Here is a 24,074-nt window from a genome sequence, read left to right on the forward strand (position 1 = left end):
ACTCAATGCATGTGCAGTGTTTTCGAACGTGCCTGCAGATCAGTGCACAAAGCAGGACTGGAGGGATGGACGGAGGACGAGTCCAGTTGGCTGGAACAAATTTTTGACCTGTTGCTTGCTTTAGGTCAAGTGAACTCAGTGTCCCAGAATATGCAGGAACCTGATGACGGAGAGGGACGTGACTGAAATATGCAAGTTAAGGCTATTTAGATTCCAGTTTTCAGATTACAAATTGGTGTTTGCACTTAATGTCTGCAGCGGCTAAGAATAATGTTACTGCAATACAGTGTGTTCTTGTGAAAAGGTTATTGCATCCATTTACTGAGTCATGGCCCCAAAACACACAGGGAATAAAAATCTAAAGAGGAATTACAGGAAAATATAGCAGTAGAGTTTATTACAGTACATTGAGTAAAGTAGTAGCAAAGAAAAACATTATCATTAAGTTTCCTTGGTCATAACCATATGGACTCCCTTCATCCAGGTCATCGCTCACAAAAACAAAGTTCATCACTGGATGTTGATAACAGATAATGTGATATCATTGTCTCATTATATTACTTCTTCTTATCTTTGTTTTTAAAACTTGGTCATTATGAGTTTAAAATATTTTAAGAAGTATTTTAAGTTTTGTTGATTTTATTCTTTAGAACATTCAGAGTTATTACCTCACTGCAACGACTTTTTAAATCAAATCACTACCGGCTTGTTGCATCATCACAGAAATAATTTCCTGTTCGATGAGATTCTCCACTTCCTCACGAGCCTTTTCACATGTTCGTTTTGTGATATTTTGTGAGAACAGCCATGCAAATATGACGCAAAAACATGCCATGTCTGATTTTTAAATGGTCCAGATTCAAATATCAAAACAGCTATTTTAATGGATTAGCCTGCATTTCGGTCGAGGTATTTACTTTTCCCAAATGAACTGTAAAAAAAAAAAAAAAAACAACTCTAGTTTTCAACCTTATGGAAAATACCATCTAAATATTTAATTCGATAAACAGTACATTTTTGGGGATTTAAACATCCTAAAATTGATGGTAATAGGTTGCTACAAATACCATAAAACAATCATGAATGTATTTCTCGAAAAGATGTCCCACAAAGTTCAAACCCACTGCACAAATAAATACTTAAAAAAGGTATTTATCTGTACAGGCTGCCAATTTTGTCAGCAATGATCCTAATAACGAGAACATTTCCAATGACGATCATACTGCAGTCCACGACCTAATATTCACTGTCCTGAAATGTCTAATTTCATTCCAGTCCTGTTTAGTTTAACGTAATAGGTGATCCACAGGCTACACTAGATCCTCCTAAAGATTTTTTTCTGTAGTTAAAAGTTAGTGTGATTAAGTTTCTTTTTTTTTTTACCTTTATATAAATTTTGTTGCCAATTTTCCTCTTAGTCACCAAGAATCCAAGCAAAACCATAAGTTCTCTAAGACAGATGTTTTTGTGGATAATTTGAATGTTTTTACTGTATATTGATGTAGTTCGGTAATCTGCGCTAACCAAAGTAATAAAGTTAATCATGATTTGTTTTAAATGAATTATATCACCACTCCAATTCAAAATCATGCTCACAAAAGAGAGCCTGTTTATTTGTGATACCACCGTGTCTTTAAAGACTGAACCTTACTCTCCAAACACATCTGTCAAAGACTTATCTGTTTGTTACTTCAGAGATGAGGACATGTCAGAACATCGCCAGCATGGCGCGAGTCACCCTCTTCCCGGAGGACGTGGGTGTTTATACGGTCTGCAGGGCCCCAGGGTTATTGACTCAGCTGAGCCTAAACTCTCCAGCAGCCCCAGAGATTAACAATATGACCAGAGGGGGTTTCAAAAGGGAAGTGGGTACAATCTGAGATACTGTACATACCAGATGCATCACAAGTTCGATTTAGCGACCAGATGTGATTTAATAGATGTTTATTATTAATATCTGTTTTATTTTTGCATTTAATTGACTTAATTTCAAAGTTCCTCTGTCATGTTTCCCTGCCTGAGTTTTGTTTTCTCTCTTTTTTTTTAAAAAAAGACAGAGGGTCATGGGTGAGAAAGAAAACGCAATGCTGTTCACATGCTGTTTACATAAGGAAAGCCTGGCAGGGGATAAGAACAGGTTCCAGACCCTTAGTGCGCCAGTGTGTGTGCATGAAACTCTTCTGTCTTACGCACATTGGAGACACACGTACACACACTGAGAGTTTTCCTGCTGGAACAATACAGTAACCCCCAGCGGGCAGACGACCATACCCCCAAATGGAAACACTCACAAACAAAAAGAATCTATGTTTACTTTGAAGTTAAGAGACAAAAACAGTGTACGAGTAATGATACCAATCAATCAACCAATCGTGTCTTTGTCACATGGAATTATACAAATGCGAAATGTGATCCCATCAGCTCCTTTAACGTCTGCTCTGTAGTTAACTCCTTTTTTGCATCGTCTGACATTGGTGGCTTCTGCTTTATGATTGTCCATGTTTCCGGATGGTTCTGGTAATCCATGGTGCTGGTTATGGAATAATTTACTTGTCCACACATCTCAACCACGTCCTTACAGTCGCTTCTCCCGAGACTTCTCAAATTCAGTCAACTTAAAAATAAGACACTAACTTTATTAAGTTAAAACAAATAACTTTAGTTAAAACCCATATGAGGTGAAAGATGTGAGGTGGAAAGACAAAAAAAAAATCCAACCTTATTTAAGTTTATACTAAATGACAGCATTATATGCATTTGACTTAACAGATACTGTCAGCCCACTGCTACCAAATAAAAAAATATTAGCACAAAATAACATATAGACAAATTTATTTTGTTTGCGCTCTTGTAATCTGTGTCTATCATGTCCGATTGCATTGACAAATCTCTTTAATAAACAACCAAACCTTCACAACAACATACTCACTTCCTTGCTTAAGGGCAACATTACCTCTTCCTCCGTTATCTCAGTCTATAATGCTCCTTGTGGCTGAACAGATAGTACTATAAGAGAGCAAAAATACGTCTATGTGACAGCTCACAGTTTTATTAAATTTAAATGTCACAAACCTCAGGACTGGAAGGAAGCACAAATGCCTTTTTTTATCCCCTTAGATCTAATAAAGGGCTTAAAGTATTCATGGGAGAGGTTACACTTAGGGAGAAGTAGCAAGCCTCCCTCAGCATCCCCCTTCAGTATTTTCCCATCCCTCCCTGTGTGTAGATGTAAAAAGGCAACCTTGGGGAGCCCAGACCTAAACAATGTGGCTCTTAGAGGCCTGTTACAGGCCTTCCCACCACTTTCCTCCTCAATCCCTTGGACACTTCCTGTTTGTGCAAAAAAGATTTGTTGTCTTTGCCATATCTGTTCTTTTAGCTGCGATAGAGAGGAGTGTGGCAGCCACATAATTTTACATCTCCACGGTCAACCTCTGGGTCAGTGATTTCCGTGACGTTGAAACAGAAATTGAAGAGCGGGGGCAAAGGTCAATCCAGAACCAGTGTGCTTACAGGTTGTACTATGTACATATTCCTGACTCTTTACAGCTCCAGTCACAGTAAACAAAACAACAGAACAGTTTACGGGACAAAACACACTACTTTCTGTTCTGTTACTCGTTATCCATGACGTTCTCCTCCTCCCACATGAGCACACTTTTTTAGTCATGCGGGAAACAACGCTAACAAGGCAGGTCAATTCAGTGTGAGAGATGCAGTAAATATTTTCTAAACCTTGACGGCACCAGAGGGATGGCGCTAGGGCTGTCCTTGACACCTACGCAGCACGCTGAGAAAATAAAAGGCTTGTTAAAGTCACATTGGACAGGTCCCTTGTGGGCCATCTGGGGGTGATGTATGTAGCCCTGAATGTTTAGGACTGTCAGAAGCCCAGAAATTAGTGCTGTACAGATTCGTTATGTATATACAAAGGATGAGAATCCATGATGTAAAACATACACTGTGTGGTGCTCTGATGGCCTAATGGAGCCCAGCCTTCCTGTCACATTTTCTACACTACAAGCAAAAATACCGCACAACATCTTTTTAAGACAACACATTTTATAGCATGTAACATCCTGCACCAGGTGTAAATCACTTTAAGTGTTTGTCAACTGAACCACCGAGCCGCCCCCCCAACAATCTGGACTGTTTTGGTGTGAGTTGCCAAGTGTTGGAGATATTGGCTGTTGAGATGTATGCTTTCCCTGAATATAATAGAACTCTATGGTACTTGATTTGGTTTTTTCGGTGCTCAAAACACCAAAAAAAAAAAAAATATTTGAACAACTCATCAGCTATGTCTCTGTAGAGAAATCGTGACCCAGTTACTCAAGGTTATGGAAAAACCATGTTGTGAACAGTTTCATTTTTTATTTTTCTTCTTCTCAACCACACCCAGCACAAGCCTCTCGTCCACGAGTACATGCACGCTTCCTTCTGCGCAGTGATACGGCTGCAGGTGTAGTTCAGTAGAAAGAAAATAGTGCCTGCATGCACGAGTTTCCTCCCTCAGTGAAAGAAGGGTCTTTGTAACATTTTAAATTGATCTTAATCAAAACAAGATGAAATCTGTTATGATTTAATAATCCTCTGAATTTGTTTACTGGACCATACTTCTGTCATACATTTTATATTATTATTATATAACCAATAACCAATATCAATAACCAATACCAATGCAGGCTTTTGCCCCAGTTATGTTATTTCCTTACATTAATATGAGTCTAAATTCCTTGCAATACCTTAAAAGGTAAAGTTGAACTGACCATTTTTCACCGCCTCCTGTTTGAACTGTCAAACACTGGTGTATCTAACAATGTTATTAATTGCTGCGTTTCATTGCAGTGATTGCTGGAACATAGACATCCTGAACATTATTACTTCCACCTGTGCTTTTGCTGCCATTACAAGTCCAAATGTCTGCTGTTGTGAAACAGGATCATGAATACAACTCATTTGGGAACGATGCATGAGGCAACGGTTTTCATAGTGAGATTTAAAACAAGTACAGTACGAAATGGACAGATTTAGAAGAGAAACTGCTCTGCAGATCACTGTCTTTACACAGAAGGGATGTGTGTCTTGTGCAAGAAGTTTGGCAACGTTGAACTTGCATTTTTCAGCAGAACTAATGACTAACATGAGCAGAGAAGCATGCAGCTGATGTTCTTGCAGCTCCCTGTCAGTTGTTACAATGCAGTCAATTCACACATGGACTTCTGATTAAACAAAACATGCAGCAACATGAGATATTTTTATAAGAGATGAGTCAGCTTCTTGTCAGTCATTATAGGTCAGCAGTTTACAGTTAAAGCTCAGACCTCACAGAGTATTGTCTTTCTTCAGCAGGTGGCTGTGTGATGGTTTGGCATTTTAGTGCCTGTGTTGTTCTGGTACAAAAAGGTCTGTCGTTTCCCGCAGTGCTCCGTGCTACCAGTAATTATCTCGTTCATCATTTCATTGTACTACAGCTTAAGTGCTAACACAGCTTATCTTGTTAGAGTGATTTGATTAGCAAGAACATCGCACACTATCACACCTCCAGGGTATAAACATGCAAAATGATGTCTTGTCCTTTTTCTGGCCTCACCCACCCAGAAATAATGTATTACCCAATAGATGATAAATTGCCATTCTTAGATTTTACTAGTTTCGTCAGATTCCTAAGTGTTGCACAATTTAAACACAATCCTGAAATGATCCTTGGTGTGTTTTCTTAGAGTTTATTATGGAGCTCACTTTCAGGACATCAAGTTCTACTTTGTAAATGCACCCACAGCAACCTGAAATCAAGGGCGTAGGTTTCTTTCAATAATTTAGGGAGGGCGGAGGGATCCTACTAAATTTTGAGCATCAAATACTCAACTTTCTGCATTCAGGTGTATTTTTATGCAACAATTTTTGCCTTCTCACATCAATTTATGGTGTACATGTCCAGCCCATTCTCATTACGAAGTCGTCAAATATCAACACCTTTTCCGTGCTTTGGGCTTAAGAGTCCGACACCAAATGGCACCTTTCATATACCCAATTACATGGCATGCGGCTGGACGGAAGCTGTAACATCAGAATGACATGCCGCTGGACGCCGTCAGGTCGAAACACTGCTGGTAACGAGGCATTATGAGGAGCTTAAACCTAAAAATCTGTTTCCTTGTTGCCTAATCTTAACTATGTTGCCAATATGGGCTTTTGTTGACGCGTTGGCGTTGATTGCCTTGTGCTTGTGTTGCCTAAACATAACCAAGTGCAGCGTAATCTCACCATGCGCTCTTGATGACATCACAGTTGTGGCATCTCGAAACGTCAACAGCAGACGCAGAGGAGTACCTAGAACGTAATATGCAGACACAAAGTGACAATATGTGACGAGTTGAGATGGGAACATGTTGAAATGTCTTTAAGTTGTCTAAATCTTTGATTTTTTGTGAGGGCGGACAGCACCCATGTTTATAATGCGTAGGGGGGCGTGGCCACTGCGTTCCCCTGAAATCTACACTTGTGTCTGAAATAAACACCACCCATCCATTCTGAAAACGTACGGTCCTTTAGGAAATCTCATTCCATCTTGTCCCTGCAGACTTTTTCAATCATCAACATCTGTTTCTGCTTGTACTCCAGGTCCGTAAATCAGTGTTGTAGTGCGGGGTGTCGCAACAACATCCTGTCCCTACTGAGAATTATTTGTTTTGTGGAAAATGCAGTGCAGATTCAGAGCTTGATGCATAGCTCTGTCCACTTCCTGAGTGGTCTTGTGGGTCAGATATAGATTGTTGATAATTCTTCTGATAGCAAAACGGTGCTGGCGAGTTGATACCATACCGGTGCTCGCGGCTGTGACAGGATACGCAGTAAGATAACCTTGGCTTAATGGATGATTCTTATCGTTCACAGTACTTGAAGACATAATGAAGCCTGATCATAATACCCCTGGAGGTGTAAATGTTTCCATTGCTGTTTCAGGCAAACTGAGATGCTGTCCTCCTCTTTGCAACCCGCCCTCCCTGAAAAATGACAGGTATTAAGACTGAAGAGCACACTGATGTTTGTCATATTCTGAAAAAGATCTTTCTTCGTGTTGCTTTTTCAACCTGCATGACCTCCAAGACGCCGTGAGCCATAGAAAGCTTGGTAAATGTGGTCGTTCTCAAATGACCGGGTCACACCTGAGCGAGCAAAACCAACCAAACAGGACCTCCACTTAGCCCAAAGTGTTTGTTTTTCCTTTCTTTCCTTGTTTGTCTTTAACCCAGGTGATGGCTCGCTTCACCGTCAACACTGCCGACAATGAAACTGAGGGGATTTAGAGGATGACAGCAACGCCGCCCCATCCATCACTATCCATCTCCATGACAGTTGAGATAGCGGCTTTGGACTGAGGCTGAGAGGTGAGGATGTGACCCACTTCTCAACACCTGTCAAGACTTTGAGAAAGAGAAGAATAGTAAGAGACAAATAGGTTTAGTGCCAAGGAGTGTCTGATGGTTGTTTGCAGTTGCTAAAAATAGTTGTATTACAGCAGGATTACACAATGTAGTGTTCTTAACAGGTGCCTCACTCTCACTTAAATAGCCTCAACAAAGCAAGCTTTACCACATGGGAGTTGTCAGCTCGGTCACTCTGACACATACATTTACACACTCCAACAATATATCCACCTCTTAAAAAAAAGAAAAGTTGACAAATGAGTGACAACTGAATCACACTGGAAAACAGGAAATGTTCTAAGGAAGCCCAGCAAGGAGTAAAAGAAAAGCGGTAACCCAACTCTCCAGCTCCACCTCGCCAATTTCCCCCTCTCTGAGCCCCTGATACACCCTGATCCAAGCCAAGGGCGAGCTGGTGGCAGCTATTAATACCGTGTGTCGACAGGTCCAATCACAATCAAAGCCTGAGCATGCCTTTCATGCTGTGCAAAGGACAATAGACAGGGGACTGTCATGATGAGAGATGTGGAGGAAGAGAGCTGATCGAGATATTGATGCGCTGATGCTCAACTTACGGCCTATGGGCCAACAGGGTGCCGGTTGCCCCCCTCCAACCATTTTCTAATTTATAATGAAAAGAAAATGATTAAAACTTGGAATTGAGTTTGGACTTGTAGTATACAGACGGTGGCAGAGTGCATAAAACATCATCATAACATATCAAAATAGAGCTTGTTTATCAAAAAACATGCCAGTGGAGGATCCCCCGCAGCCCTGTCAGACATCGTAGCTAAGCCTCTAACGTACTAAAATCCTTGAAACATACTAAAATCTTAGTATGCCCATAAATCCTTAAAATATGAGAAATGTGCTAAAATTTTAGAAATGTCCTAAACTCCTAGAAATGTCCTTGAAATCATGTATGAGGCTGCTGGGACCCCAGGCGACCTGTCATTTTGCAAAAGTGCCCCCCAAGCAAAGCAAGCTGAGTATCCCTATATTAAAGTTTAACCAAAGTGCTGTTAGTCTGCTTAATAAAAGTGTAAGGCTGTGTTGAGCGCTCTCAGAAGATTGTGCAGCAGCCCTAGATTTGGGGGCTTTAATCAGCTCTACCTGTCAAAGGCAGCAATAAATTTCATATGAAAGAGAAAGTGAGTGATTAAAAGCAGATATTAAGGGAGACGGGAGAGGGATGGTGCTTGGGGAGCAGGGTAGAAAGAGGGGGAGGAGATGTGCGATTGTGTAAGATGTGTGTTTGTTTGTGTGATGTCCACGGAGAGAGATGGGCCAGGACAATACGTAGCTGACTGGCTCCAGTGTAATTCATTCATCATTGTAGTATGTGTGTGTGTGTGTGTGTGTGTGTGTGTGTGTGTGAGAGAGAGAGAGAGAGAGGGAGAGAGAGAGTAGTGGGGGGGTGGTGTGTGTGTTTGTGTGTCAGACGGTATTCCTGCTCGTCTCGCTCCACCAGTTAAGTTAAATCAGAGGCAGCCACTGGCACACTGCGGTGGTCTCTCTGTCTCTCTGCCCGTCCTGCTCTGGAGCATCAGCTTCCTCCTGGTTCTGCACCACAGGTAAGACCTCACGTTACCTCATTTTCAGGATGTTTTCCCAACTTTTTCTTGAAACTTTTTAAATGTAACTTTTTGCAATAGCCTCTCTCCTTGCATGAGCTCATTTTAGCTCATTACAGCTGCATTTAGGTGTTTCTACCGCTCCATCATCAGCATAAAAAGGTTTCAGTATCTGTGAATATTTATCTCACTCCCATTGTTGAAAAATCTCTGATGTTACCTTGGGAACCGCAAAACATAGAACAAAATGATATTAAGTACATTTCCTGGCTTGATAGGTGCCACCTGTTGTTGCTGTTTGTTCAAGTTGTTCATGTGAAAGTCCCGTGTGTGCAGAGTCTTTGAAACAAATACGGTGCGGCAGAGATGTGAAGAACTGCATTATGCAAACTATAAGAAGAGCCAATAATGAAGTTTACACTGTCTCACATCCCCCCAGAGAGAATTGGATCCACTTCCTGATAAACAGAAGCTCTGCGCCCCCTAAAAATCCTCACTTTATGAAGAATTGAATCCCAAGACAGGCAGAGAAAAGAGAGAGTGATGAAGCAGGATGGCTGTGGAATAGCAGGGAGAGGTAACTGCAGAAAAGAAGAGAAAGAACAGGTGACACTTATTCTGCAGGCTTGTCGGGAGAATGAACTTGAGGAAAAGAAGCTGTGGCTTGAAAGTGAAGAGCTTTGTATGAGTTTCACTTTTATAGGCGCTTACTTTCCCCCCTAGTGTTTCTACGTTGGAGACTTAAGCCACCCTCGAGAGCCACTAAACGTGTTATTTTATATAATCTCAGGTTCTGCTTTGAAATAATCTTCTTACAAACTGTCTTGATGATTGTAAATAAGTCGAAGAGAAAAGGATTTATATCTCATGATGTTATTGTAATGGAAAGGACCAGCGGCATATTTCATAAAATACTGTAGAAGAAATGAAGGGAAGCTTGACAGGCTGAATGTCCGTGCTGTTTAATTGTGGAAGCCACATGAAAGTTTTGTAAACAAAAAAATGCAGACATGGTCTCCGAAGCCAATATTTCCATTAGCTCCTCTCTGGCAAGGAGAAGTCAAGTCCTCACTTAGGTCATGGACACTATCACTCTCACTCACTCACACACACTCACACACACTCACACACACACACACACACACATGCTCAATCAAATCTTGACGTTTGAACGTTTGATTCAGTTCTAAAAAAACCCACTCAACTTCATTGCATAGCACTATCATGTAATTTAACAGTCAGTGAGTTTGCTCTCTGTCAAGTTTCCTACTTCAAAAACTCTTCAGCCGAAGTGAGACAGTGTAAGTTGAGACAGAGGAGGAAGTGAGGAGGCTACGGTCGATGTGCACTACACTTTCAGACACCCTTTTTATTACTCTACAAAGAGGAGAAATACAGCTAAGTCACCGGGAGAAAACTTTGGCATTGTCCTTGTACATTTCTGCAAATCATGAATACATTAGTTCTGATTGCATGTATATGAGCTGACTTTGTCACAAAACTGTCCGTTTTTTAGTGAGACATCAGTTGTAATTTTGCCCCTTAATCTTAGTGTTTCAAGCCAAAACATGATCTTTATCAAACCATAACCAACACATAAACCACACATCAGTCACAGCATTTTTTAAAACATAAAGAAGCGTAAAGTTTCAACATATCCTTTACATAATAACGCACAAATTCCACATTCATGTAGATCATAGAGATGTACAACATCTATTCTGGCGATTGCGTTGAGTAAAAAAATGACAAATTAAGGATTTAGTGTCATCTAGAGGTGAAAGTACAGAATGCAACCAACTGAAACTCCTCCTGTGTGCCAGGCGTGTAGAGAAATATGATAGTAGACGCTAAAATTTGAATGTGCCTGTGTTTGGTTTGCCCGTTCTGGACAACACAGTGGTCTCCATAAAAGAGGACCCGCTTTGCATGTAGATATAATTTGCTCATTCTAAAACATGATTCTTAATTTCAGATGATTATATACCAAATAAAACATTTTAAGACTGCCATTTGTTGATGGTGGGTGGTTGGGTATTAAATTCGTACTCCTGTAAATTATTTTGAAGATACAGAAGGCAAATTGGGACAGCACTCGTTGCAAAACCTTCTGTTGACCAAACGGGCCTGAAATGAGGCCTAAATGAGAGGATGATCATGAGGTGGGTGGATGCTCCCAGTGAGATGAACTTCACTTTATAACGGGCCGATATAAATCATTAACTCCATCAACCAGACATTTTAGTGGCTCTCTCTATGGGCAGCCAGATGGTGGTGCTCATGTCAGAGCAGCCGAGCGCTCAGGTCAAGAGCAGCCGCAGATAGCTCTGTCGATGGGAACCACGGTCCTACATAAACTAAGCATAACTCAGCTGTGCTTTTAATTTTCCTTTAGCTTAGACTTAGCTTTTGAAGAAATTCCCTTGATCCCAGGGAGGGGCTGCGTTTAAATACCCAGAAAAAGGATTATAAGTGGAATGTTGCAGTGCCATTCAGGAGTGAGTCTCTGTGGAGCAGCAATGTCCCCAAACTTCCTCCCAATCCTGATTTTAATCATTCATTGTGAGCAGCTGTTTGTTTGCAAATGGCGCATGGCCTCACAGTGCATTGTCTCGTCTGAGAGGATGCAGCTTGCTCATGGACCTTGTGAAGTGGGTGTTTACCTTCCTGTCTGTGGTCACCCAGGGTTTATGGCTGTCATTCAGTTATGTGCCATCTCACTCCTGAGATATAGCTCGCTGCTTACGGCCACTGAAAATCACTTACTTCCGAGTCACCTTCTGTTAGTGCCACCTCACCTTTATTATGGGGCTCACTTACATATATAGGCTGCAATAACTTTCAGCCTTGTTTATGTTCTCTTTGCACACACGTCCCCTCGCCTTGAGCATCTTCCTCATGGAAAAATACTGGCGGTTAAAGTGCCAGCCTCTCCAATAATGGTAAAAGGCATGTGGTATCCATTTTCTCCCATATTTCCATTTGTGGTCATCAGAAATCTTCTCATCATCAAGAGATTTTTCTTGAACGGTTTTAAATCCCCAAACTCTGAAACTGATACGCGTTTTGTCGCTCTCGTCTGAATAGTTTAAATTTACAGCCACCCACTGTTATAATCATTATAGAAAGAAAACACATGTACAGTAAATCCAAGCAGTGACATCTGTGTTGGTGCTTTACCTTACCTACTACACTGGGGTCTGCACAGGAAGCTCGCAGAGATATTTCATTATTCTGTTGCCCTTGGCACCCACACATCTTCCACACTCAAAAATCCCCACATCTGCAACCGATACGGTAGTTACTTTAGTGCATGGAGGGTTTTTTTTTCAAAGAATTCATCTGCTGAAAGCTGGTGGAAAATGAGGAGATCTTTGACTGGGAGATAAAATAATTCTACTGGAAAGGTTCAGACTTTTTAGTGCCAACCAAAAGGCAATAGGAAGGCAGATAGGTGAGGTTTTTTGGATCGACATCACTTATCTTGTGCTTTTCTTGGTCAGACACTTTTCAAATTGTTTTTTTGTTTTAAACATGTGATGTAGGGAACACATGTAGGGAAGGCAATGAGCAACTTGTCAAGAAAAGTCCTGCAAATTTCAGGAAAAAGCGAGGGAAAAATTTACAGAAAGCTATAATAAAATCTATAAATTATGATAATTATGTTTAAATATTTTAAGCACTTTTTTTCAGGTCATTTAACATGTTTGTGGTTTTTTTTGGGGGGGGGGTTGATTGTTTTTTCTCATTTGAGAATTTTGGATGAGTGGAGAGAGTAAAATCTTGACGCTAGAATGCCATCTTGTGGCAATACTCCTGCTTAGTTTAGTCAAACTGGTTGTCAGATAATTTTTTGTGCGGCAGCGTGTACAGTAGTCTGTACTTTATCCGCATCATACAAAATAGTCAACTTCAAATTCTAAAAAACATCCCATTTTATTAAGTTTATATGCTATTTTCCTGCTTTCAAGCTCCAAATTCAGAGTTTTCCCCGAGCATCTGTTTGGTTTTAATGTAGCTGCAAACATGTTGTTATTTTCATGTAATTAGTAACAGAAACTATCTTTGCAGCTATAGCAGTAGATTATATGAGGCTTATGTTAATATTATTACATCAGCCCCACTAATGACGCTCACTGTGCCATTCTATTAAACATAAAGACTCTCAACAAAGGGGAGAATTTGTTTTTTTTATTCCCATTTCACATTCTGCTGGTACAAATGAAGCAAAAACTAGCCCCGAGGCAAATTTTCCGCAGCACGCAGGTTTGATTTTCTCACAGAGCAAAGTTTCCACAGAGCCGAATCCCTGCTGTCCTGTTTGTTTAGGTGTGTGCTGATTAGAAGTTCTCATGCTGGGTACAATGTATCTCTGCACACCAAGGGTTTGAAACGTGACATGTCTTTTTTTTTTTCTTTTTTTACAGTGACTAGAGCCTCCACTCTCTCTTTCTCTGTCCTCCCTCACTACCTCGGTGTTTAATGGTGTTGTTATCCACGCTCGCACTTTGCCATGCAGTCTTCATTAACACAGGTCGTAACACGAGGCATAAATGTTCTCCTTCCGGGTGCTGACAGTCCATCCAGATGGACAGGCCATTTGATAAACACTGTACTGTTTTACTGTTGCCATTCATTAGCCGAGAGACGATTTAAAGGAGCGGGGAGAATGCAGACTGTCTGAATAATGATGTTTCAAAGGGCATTTTTGGAATATTGAATAACACACAACATCTGTTTTTCATGGCTTCTTATTTTACAGAAATAACATAAAGCGTCAGGATGGCTTTAATGTGCAGGTCTTTAATGAGCTGGTGTAGGGTGAGCACTTTCATTGGTGCTCGTGTGGATTAGCGTTTATGGACCATGCCAGCGGTAATGATGGCTCTTCCCCTAGACTGCCTGTGACATATTTGTTGTGTTTCTTTTATAGGACTCGCCGAGGCCCTCGCCCAAGGCCTGTATCAGTCAACACAGACGCACCCTGCTGACAGGGCCCCCTGTTTAAACGTCCCAGGATCTGGCACTAAAAAGGGAAAATGACGAATATAACGACAGAAGGGATACCTCTGGACTGCGGCATGTCTGGAACACATGAATTCATCTTCACCCTGGTGCCCATCGTCTACGGCTGTAACTTTGTCATCGGCATTGTCGGAAACAGTATGGTGGTGGCTGTCATCTACTGCTACATGAAGCTGAAGACTGTAGCCAACATATTTGTGCTCAATCTCGCAGTTTCTGACCTCACCTTCCTCATCACTCTGCCCATGTGGGCCACCTCCACCGCCACAGGCTACCATTGGCCCTTTGGGGTATTCCTGTGCAAGGCCAGTGCAGGGCTGGTAATTTTCAACCTTTACACCAGCATCTTCTTTCTCACGGCGCTCAGCATGGACCGTTATCTCGCCATCGTCCACCCAATGCGTTCACGCAGGTTTCGCACTGTGGTGTACGCACGCATCACATGTGTTGTGATCTGGCTTTTTGCCTTTTTGCTGAGTGTGCCCATAGCAGTGACCAGGGATCTCCACAAGATCACAAACTACACGACAGTGTGTGGCATTATGCACCTTAAGAACGAAAACGCCATTTGGTTGAAAGGGCTGCTGCTGGCCATCAGCCTGATGAAAAGCCTGCTGGGCTTCCTGGTGCCCTTCATCATCATCATCACCTGCTACTGCCTCATCGGTCGAGCACTGCTGGGGAAGAGGAACATCCAGAAAAGCTCCCGTTCACGGGACGATGACGTCCTGCGCATGCTCGCAGCAGCCGTGCTGGCCTTCTTCCTGTGCTGGATGCCTCATCAGGTGTTCCACTTAATGCAGATCCTCACCCAGACGAAACTGGTGGAGAACTGCGCCATCCTAGATATCATTGACACCGCCATGCCGTTCACCATCTGCATCGCCTACTTCAACAGCTGTGTTAACCCTATTGTGTACGGCTTTGTTGGGAACAACTTTCGCAAGAATTTGCTGCGTCTGTTGCGCTGCTCGCCAAGAGGAGCCACAGGGCCTCACCCGAGCATCAGCTCTAAAATGAGCGCCCTCTCTTTTCGTGCCTCTGAGGCACTGAACCTCACAGCCAAAAGTAAGGCCTCCTCTGACGTTAAGTGAAGGGAAAAAATAGAGAGAGGGTACTAGTTCACTCTCCCTGCTCTTTTGGTCTGTGGTTAAGGGGCCACAGATGGAGACATTCTTTACTTTTAAAACCCCAACTGTATTACCAAGCACTGAACCATGCAGAGTGGTTTAAAGGTTGTATTCATGTCCCTCCGTGAGTCCAAGAGACATTCTTGTACAATGCTCATCTGCAGAGCAGTTATCCATAAACCGTTACTTGTCACACAACACTCCAGGATTTAACTATATCAATGGCGTACTGCCCTGCTAGAATCGACTATCCATAATTACAGATCCCATTATTTATATAAGATATGCATGCATTGCATTATTTTGTCACCTTAAAGATACACTGCAGTAATGTGTTGTCCAGTGATAACCATTATGTGTACTCAGCAAGTCTTTCAACAATTGGCAAAGATGCCAAGGCGGAAAAAAAACCCCCATAAGCCTCCCATGCAGTATCTTCAGCAGCTGTGTACATGGAACAATGGAAAACGTGTAGCAAAAATGTGATTTGTATCGGTTTATAACATATTGGACTATGATATCGTGTGCCTGTATGCTATATGTGGTTAAATGTTTGCATAATACAGTTGAAATGCTGAAATGTTGCCTCGTCTGGGAGCAACATGCTGTATGAATCAGACACAAACACTCCAGGCAGGGTGATTATTGTTAATATCTCTGGTGGTTGTCTTTGTGGTATTTAAACAATTTTTTTTTTCCTACTCTGTAAATATACTGTTTGTGAATATATGAAAATATGAATAAAATGAAAAACAATCACAGCACTAAGTAGATTTTTTTCATTATCTAATCATAAAAAGAGACAAATCATGCTGGTTAGTCATGACAATGTGTCACAGTTACCGAAACATCCAGAAATAACAGTTTATCTAAGATGAAGTAGCTATTAGGAATCAAAATCAAGTGGCCTTGGCTCATAGTTTCCCTTAAGCACCTCTAGCATCGATTAATCATTGACTGTGCATCATGTCAGCCCTGTTCCTCCACGTAGCACCTAAAAATAACAGGTGGCTTTTTGGGAGGATGTATGACATCACAGATGGGGATTGGTGGACGGGCAGCAGGTCGGGGGTTATAAGTGCTGTCAGGCGGTGAGTTCAGCCTCACTGACAACATGAAGGTCCTCCTGCTTCTCGGATTGGTGGCTTTTGCCCTGGCTGACATCACTCGCTTCGAGGGGTAAATCTCTAACTTTGTTGAAGCAAAAAGACAGCATACTCTGTTTATATGTGAAACACTGTTGCTTTAAAAATGTTTAAATTGCAGTGCTAGTCATAACTAGTCATGATGACATTCTGGGCTATCCGTCCGTCCAGGTATCTGTCCTGTCCGCTATGTATTGTAAGACAGTATTAGCAAATGTTAAAGGAATACTTCACCCAAAAAATCTATCCTTACATAACAATAACCCCAAACAGTCAAAACGTATTATTGTGAAAGGCCAGCAGTTGTGCAGTTTTCATTTTTTACATGTACAGTATTATTTTACCGTGTAGTAAAGACATTTCCCGATAATGTGACCACAAAACTGTGACTATTGTACCATATAACATCTCTTTGTTTTTTTTTTCTCAACAGAGAGAAAGTCTTCCGTCTGAAGCCTGTGCTCGATGAACATGTGACCCTCATTAAGGACCTGGCTAAGAGCATCGATGTACGTGTAATGCTTTCTTTATTCACGACAGGGTTTAAGTGGTTTGGTAATGGCAGAGGAGGATAAATTGGACCTATTTTTTTGGGAAAATTGCCTAAAATGCTCATTCAGATATGCACATCATGTTGAATTGCACCTTTTTTTAATGCTTGGATCAACTGTCTGTATTTAGTGGATCTTTGGTATTTCATATTCACTTCACAATGACAAAATCTTTCACAGTTTGTTAAATGAGAGGTTGATTTCATGTCTGTAGAGCTCAAACCGCTCAAGTGTTTGACTTTGGCGCCATCTGCAGGTCGACTTCTGGAGAGCCCTGAGAGCGCTGAGGTGGTGGCCATTGACATTGATGTGGACATCCGCGTGCCTGCCATGTACCTGGATATAGTGTACACCATGCTGCAGCAGAGTGACATGGAGCACGAGTAAGTCAACAGAAAAATGTACAAAATAAAAGCATTTTCCACTCAATCAGACACCAAGTTTTATTTTTTCACACAATGTTTTAACACTTGAATCCCTCTTGAGGGTCCTTATTGAGGATCTGCAGTCCGCTGTCGACGGCCAGGCTGACAACAAGCCCTCTCCCAGAGCCCACAGCTACACCAAGTACAACAGCTGGGACAAAGTAAGAGAAAAAAGGTCGCAAACTTCACCCTGAGCAGACTTTTATCTCCTATTCTTATTTTTTTCCCCTTTAATTTCAGGTCCAGTCCTGGATCTCCTCCATTGCCTCATCCAACCTTAATCTGATCAGCAAGCAGGTGATTGGAAACACCTACGAGGGACGCCCCATGACTGTCCTCAAGGTATTTCAAACCCACTATATCAGTCTGCCTTGTGTTGAAAATCTTGTTTTGAAATATATATACCATCGATTAGATTTAGCAAATGTTTATGATTACTTTTAACGACAGCTCGGTAAGAAGTCCAGCTCCACTAAGCCCGCCATCTTCATGGACTGTGGTATCCACGCCAGAGAGTGGATCTCTCCTGCTTTCTGTCAGTGGTTTGTCAAGGAGGTAAGGAAGACACCTGGATGGGCATGGCAAGCATTAACACAGGGGCTTCAGTCGGTTACAGCACAGGATATTTGAACAATCTTTCTCAGGCTCTGTCCACCTACGGCAGTGATTCTCAGATGACCAGCCTGCTCGACCAGATGGATGTCTACGTTCTGCCCGTCTTTAACATTGATGGCTACGACTTCACCCACAAGAGCGTATGTTCCACCTCCAAGCATCAGTTTATAATTTAACCAAATAGTGAGAATGCTTTTTTTGTTTTTTAAAGAATGAGTTAATTTTTTTAATGCATGTCTGACAAGTTTATTTTGTCGGGTTGGGGACTTTAGAACAGGATGTGGAGGAAGACTCGCTCCAGGAAGTCTGGATCCAGCTGCATTGGTGCCGATCCCAACAGGAACTTCGACGCTGGCTGGTGCAGTGAGTGCAACATGTACATGGTTTTATCTTAAAGAAGTACTCCAGCATTTTATATTGCACCTCTGTAGAGATGCAGGGCTTCTGTGAGACAGAATTTACTTTCAGTGCCTAGTTTGAGTCACACCCAAGTAACCTTAAGTAGCACTCAGTGGCTCACCAGGTGCAGCGTGCGCCCCATGTACAAAGGCTATGTTCTTGCTGCAGCAGCTGTGGGTTTGACTCTAATCCTTGGTGCTTTGCTGCATGTCATCCCCTCTCTCTCCTCCGTCACACTTAATCTGTTTTATCATATAGTAAAGGGAAAAAAAAAAAATTCAAAACAGTCTTAAAAAAAAGAAACCTTGAATCCCACTTTTCCAGCAATGCAACTTTAGCATCTTTTATTATGAACATCCTTAAATCTTCATTTACAACATTTCTAACGCAGGTGCTCTGTTACATTTGTGGTCTAAAGTAGAGGTCTTCACACATCCAAAACGACAGACCTGCGTCCTAATAGACCCAGGAAATTTGGGAAATAACACCCAATCTGGTGCATGTCCAAGAGGAGAGACATCTGAGACATTTTCTGTAGCTTCTGTTTCAGTGCAGTGTAGAAGGTGTCCACCTTTCCTCCAACTAATCTGCACTGCTGTTCAAAGTTTTTTCGATCCCAGTTCTTCTAAAATCAACTTGGGTATTTCACATAATGATACAAGGACCTGACTGACTAAATAAAACATGGACCTGAACCTGCAAGTGCCCTGGATCAGGTCTCGGGTCCAAGATTACAGGTAGGCCTATGACGACCATATGAACATATGACCTTATACAGCTGTTTTCACGGGCTGTAAAGTACTTGGCAGGTTAACTGAAGTCCGTATGTACGTTGCGAATGTGTGCCTTTAAGCAAAGTAACAATGAAGAAGAAAAAAAGAAGTGAAAACTGTATGTATCAGTGGTTTTCAACAATGTAATTTTCCTGACAGCCACCGGAGCCTCCAGCAACCCCTGCAGCGACACTTTCTGTGGGTACAAACCTGAGTCCGAGATCGAGGTCAAGAATGTTGCCGACTTCATCCGTAGGAACAAGTCCACCATCAAGGCCTACATCACCATCCACTCCTACTCCCAGCTGCTTCTCTTCCCCTACTCCTACACCTTTGAGCTGGCTGCCCACCACAGCGAGCTGGTAAGTAATTTTAATCTGTCGTAAATGCTATATTGCGCATACAGTACAGCTGAATAAGTACAGTGACTATATTAACATGCTTAGTCAGTCACAAATACTGTATAATTACTCATCATAGCAGTGTCACATGTATCGCTATCGTGCGGCAGCCTTTTATACAGGCTTTCATGGAAATGTGCTTGGGAACGCAATAACAATAGATTAACTGAATCAGACGTAGACGTGTTACATTCTGGATCATTCTGGCTTTTTATTTCATGATCAGCAGACAAGTATCAAATGTAAAAGTAGCTTGTGTCACTGTATGGTTTATATATTGGTAGCATATTGTTAAAATGACATGATTCACACTCATTAGATGCAGACTATAGTGTGTGAAAATGTCTGTATCATGTGGAGCGTCACCAGTGAGGTGTGCATCTCAATGCAAAAAATAGCAGCGTACAAAACTTTCGGAACAAAAGGTTTTTTATATATATATATATATATATAATATGAATATAATAGAAAGTGATTATAATCTCACCAAAGGTGTTTCCAAAAGCTTAGGCAAGAATTCAACCAAGTCCCATAATGAGTCTTATCTAAAGGCCACACTTAGCTGCTGCAAATCATTTACTCCCCGCTCATATGCCTCATTCTCATGGCTCTTTTACCTCTCACTGGGGTGTACAGTTAACACTCACACCCCTGCTCCAGCTCTCACACTAACCGAGGCAGCTCGCATGTCTCTGCCTCTCGATTACTCACTCGTAATTTAAGCTCTCTTCTGACACTTTGCAGAACAAAAGAACTCCGGGGATCTGTCATAACTCATCTGCTCTTCCAGAAATATAATTTCCTGCTTGTGCATTTCTCTGGGGGTTTCATTTCCTGTTGAAACTCACTGAAGCCGTTTTACTATTTTCTGTAATATAAGTAAAAAGGTTTTGTTTGAACAAGTGTAATGGATGGCTGGATGCTGCAGGGCAAACAAACATATATTTACTATTCTTTACTGCCAGTTGTATATTAATAGTTATTTGGTTCGGTTTAGTCTTTTCACCTTAAAGCGAAACTATTGACTTTTAAGACAATTAATAACACAATCTTAAAATAATTAAGTAATGAAAAGCAATGTTCACAATTTATTACACTCTACACGGTATTTTGCTGACACGACCTTACTTGTTCTGCTATGACCCACTTAGCTAGCACATAGTGGCAAATGTTAGCTAACTTTTTTGAGGTAACATCTCTACCTTATTCCTACAAGGTACAAGGTAGATTTATTCGTCAATTAAAATTTGTCCTCAAATCCTGTTAAATCTTTTGGAGTCGAAGGAAGAGTTGACGAAAGTAGCAGTTATCTAGTTAGTCACTTTGACCGTCTATGGTCGTCTAAGTGGCTAATCTTGGTCACTACAACTCTGATTTAACAACTTAGCAATTAGAAAAATGTGTAAACTGCATCATTAAGGCAGAAAAGCAGAACATTAGCCAGGAAACATCTTGTTTATCCACTTTACATGGCGCTAAAATTAATACAGCATTATGTTAAATGTTCGTCGAATGTGTTAATGTTTACAAGTCATCCAGGAGAGTGCATGCTTACGTTAGGCTCGGACTTATTTAAATTTAACAGTATGTTAACGTAGCAAGGCAAGCGAAGTGCTTAGTTAAAAAGGAAAGACAACCAATGCTTTGAGATGGCTGTCAGAGATGGCAGTGGTATAATCATGTTGCTTTGGAGTAGAACAGCAGGTGTGTCGCTCTAGGAAAGATAAGTATACCGCTATGTACCATTACTGTTGGAAAACACTGGTTCAGCACTAAAAGTCACACCCAAAATTCATGCAAGGTATCGAGGGGGGTAGGAATAAGGTGGATATATTCAATGTTCTCTGAAGTTTATCAATTCAGGAATAAAAGGTTCAGATTTATAAACGTATTAAGCAACAGAGATGAACATTTCTGTACTTTCTAAGGTCAAAAACCTTCACTTCGATCCTTCAACACTTCTGACTTTTGTTCCTTCTCCAGCTGAAGGTTGCTGAGGGAGCCTCTGCTGCTCTGCGTAGTCTGTATGGCACTCGCTACACCAGTGGACCCGGTGCTGCCACCATCTGTAAGTACAGTAAATAATGCAGCTGCATTGGCCTCCATAGGGAAATAGTGTATTGAGAGGGAGCTTTATAGTCTATTTCCCACCTACAATGATATGAATTATGATGCGTTTATGATGCACACTCTTCTTTGGAGAGATATGGCCTCTAAAGGGAACAAAAGACCCATCAGGACAGGAGTGATTTCTAGCAAACAAAGGATTTTTTTTGGTGGCCGAATGGAGTATTTCTATGAAACCACATGCAGGCTGTCCCAGGTCATCAACACATCCCACTCTGAATAATCCCCCTCTCCTCCTCTGCCCTCAGACCCCGCCGCTGGAGGCTCTGATGACTGGGCCTACGACCTGGGAGTGAAGTATTCCTACACCTTCGAGTTGCGCGACACTGGTCGTTATGGCTTCCTGCTGCCCGAGTCTCAGATCAAGCCCACATGCGAGGAGACCATGCTGGCCGTCAAGTACATCGCCGCCTACGTGCAGAAGAACCTCTATTAAAGAGCGGAGCTGCCAGGACCCCTGCCAACTCAGCTCCTCTCTACCAGCCCCCAGCCCCTCCAACCTCTCAGCCATCTCCAGCCCGTAGCCATGGATACGGGCACCACCCGCCATGTTTCCTCGCTGTGCTTGACAGAATGTCAAGATGAGTGCAAACAATAAAATCAATGATCCATCCCCACATGGTGAATCAAAATTTTATACGTATATGATAATGTAGTGTTTGATGGACTGAGCTTTTGTCATTTGGATGAAATTATACAAAACAGTGTAAGTTTGGGGTATAAATCAACGCTCTTCACAGTCCGTCACTAATAGACTTGGAAATTTGAAAATTGCCAACAGAAATTTCATAATAATTTGTTTTAAAAATCCTTCATGATCCATAAAAACATAATGAAACACTGAACTTTAACAATGCAAACCATCCAGTGTGAACAATTTGATGTTTGCATACTTAAACTAGACAATGCTTCTCGATCAGAAAGGCACACAAGAAACAAAACCACCAACTAATCTACTGTATCAGCCCCTTTGAACCCTGCTGATCCTTCTTGCTCTGCTGGCACTCATCCAGTGGTGGAGGTTGGGGGGGGGGGGGGTCTTTAAGGATTTTTGTCCAGCAGCACAGCACGTGACACCCACAGAGTAACTCCCTGGTAGCGTCTCCACGCTGCCAAGCATTTGCCTGAGTGGAGAAAATAAAGGAGCCAAACATCAGCAGGGTGTTTAACCGCACTGGCACACATTTCTGAAGCAGAAGGTAGAATGTCAGTGATTGCTTTTGTAACATTATGACGAATGCAAATTTGTAAATTAAAGATCCAGTGTGTAGGATTTAGGAGGATATACTGGCAGAAAAGGAATATGGTATGATAAGTATAATAAGTATGTTTTCTTAAGTGCATAATCACCTAAAAACAAGAAATGTTGTGTATTCATTTCCTTAGAGTGAGGTGTTTATATCTACATAGGAAGAGGGTCCTTGTCTGCACCGTAGTAAAAATCTTGTGAATGATCAGAAAAAAAAAAGTTGAGCCAACATTAGCGTGTTCTGGGCTAGCGACATGTCAGCATTGGAGAAAAACTGATTTGTGACTTGAAACTGCTTTTAGTGTTTTTACCTGTTAAAAATCACGTGGTGCTTTTGTTTTGGAGAGGAAGAAACCTCTGCGGACAATTCGGCTCCTGGTAAAAACTCCCTGAACGTCTGGATCTTAATTATGAGAGAATAGTGGTGATCACACACTAGCAGTTGCTGGGCTAGCGGCCAGTCTTCAACAAGCTGATCTTTACCATAAAACCACTCATTTGTAACATGAAACTGCTTCATTCAGTGTTTTTATGGTTTAAAACATGTCAGTTTGTTTTGGAGAGGCAGAGTCCTGTGTGGATAATTCGGTTCCTGGTACAAATCTCCTGAACATAAACACTGAAACAACACTAACCAGGAGTTCACACACATTTCAAGTTTCAGCTGGTTACAATTTGCACTCCTTAACACTAGATGGCACTAAATCCCACACACTGTACCTTAAAAGTTGTTCTATTACTAAAAGGATTTTTAGGTCCCTCCAACCTGTTTTGCCATTTCCCCTAAATTAGTAGTACAGCTAAGGTAGTGTGCCATTACATTTGCATGTTAAGTACATTTGCCTTATATATATATAATTTAAAAACAAATTAAATATATGAAATAAATGCATACAGTTGACCCCCCCTCCTCCTCCTCCCAGTGTCAGTCCCATGTCAAAATCACCACTTGACCTGAGAATAAACTCAAGAGCTTAACTGGGACCACTAAAAATAATTCACATACTGTTACACAGTATATAAGAGGCCCAGGGACCTCTGCTTATATTGTCACTGTCATGCTTCATCATCTTTTTTCCACGAGATGGCGACAAAACACCAAATGTACAATAAGGAACATCTTGTTCCTGATCTCAGCACCGCATTACAGAGCATCATCACCATCTCCACATTGTCATCAAGAATAAAGTTGATACCAGCCAAGGGAGCAACATGATGGTTGTTTCAAAG

At 41.5% G+C, this 24,074-nt stretch overlaps 2 protein-coding genes across 2 annotated transcripts; both read left to right on the forward strand.

Annotated features, from left to right (window-relative positions):
* Nucleotides 1-8,818: 8,818 nt before the first annotated feature.
* agtr1b (angiotensin II receptor, type 1b) lies at nt 8,819-15,560 on the forward strand. Its single transcript, XM_042510379.1, has 2 exons — nt 8,819-9,004; nt 13,938-15,560. Exon 2 carries the CDS (start codon nt 14,044-14,046, stop codon nt 15,121-15,123), a length of 1,080 nt encoding a protein of 359 aa, XP_042366313.1. The 5' UTR covers nt 8,819-9,004; nt 13,938-14,043; the 3' UTR covers nt 15,124-15,560.
* Nucleotides 15,561-16,236: 676 nt separating this feature from the next.
* cpb1 (carboxypeptidase B1 (tissue)) lies at nt 16,237-22,212 on the forward strand. Its single transcript, XM_042510378.1, is given in 12 exon segments — nt 16,237-16,338; nt 16,738-16,813; nt 17,112-17,123; nt 17,126-17,238; nt 17,342-17,441; nt 17,521-17,622; nt 17,731-17,835; nt 17,925-18,035; nt 18,168-18,258; nt 19,227-19,429; nt 21,452-21,536; nt 21,844-22,212. Coding segments are annotated over 12 exon segments (1,251 nt in total). The 5' UTR covers nt 16,237-16,273; the 3' UTR covers nt 22,032-22,212.
* Nucleotides 22,213-24,074: the final 1,862 nt, after the last annotated feature.

This window comes from Plectropomus leopardus, chromosome 21, assembly GCF_008729295.1.
Source record: "Plectropomus leopardus isolate mb chromosome 21, YSFRI_Pleo_2.0, whole genome shotgun sequence".
Taxonomy (NCBI): Eukaryota; Metazoa; Chordata; class Actinopteri; order Perciformes; family Serranidae; genus Plectropomus; species Plectropomus leopardus.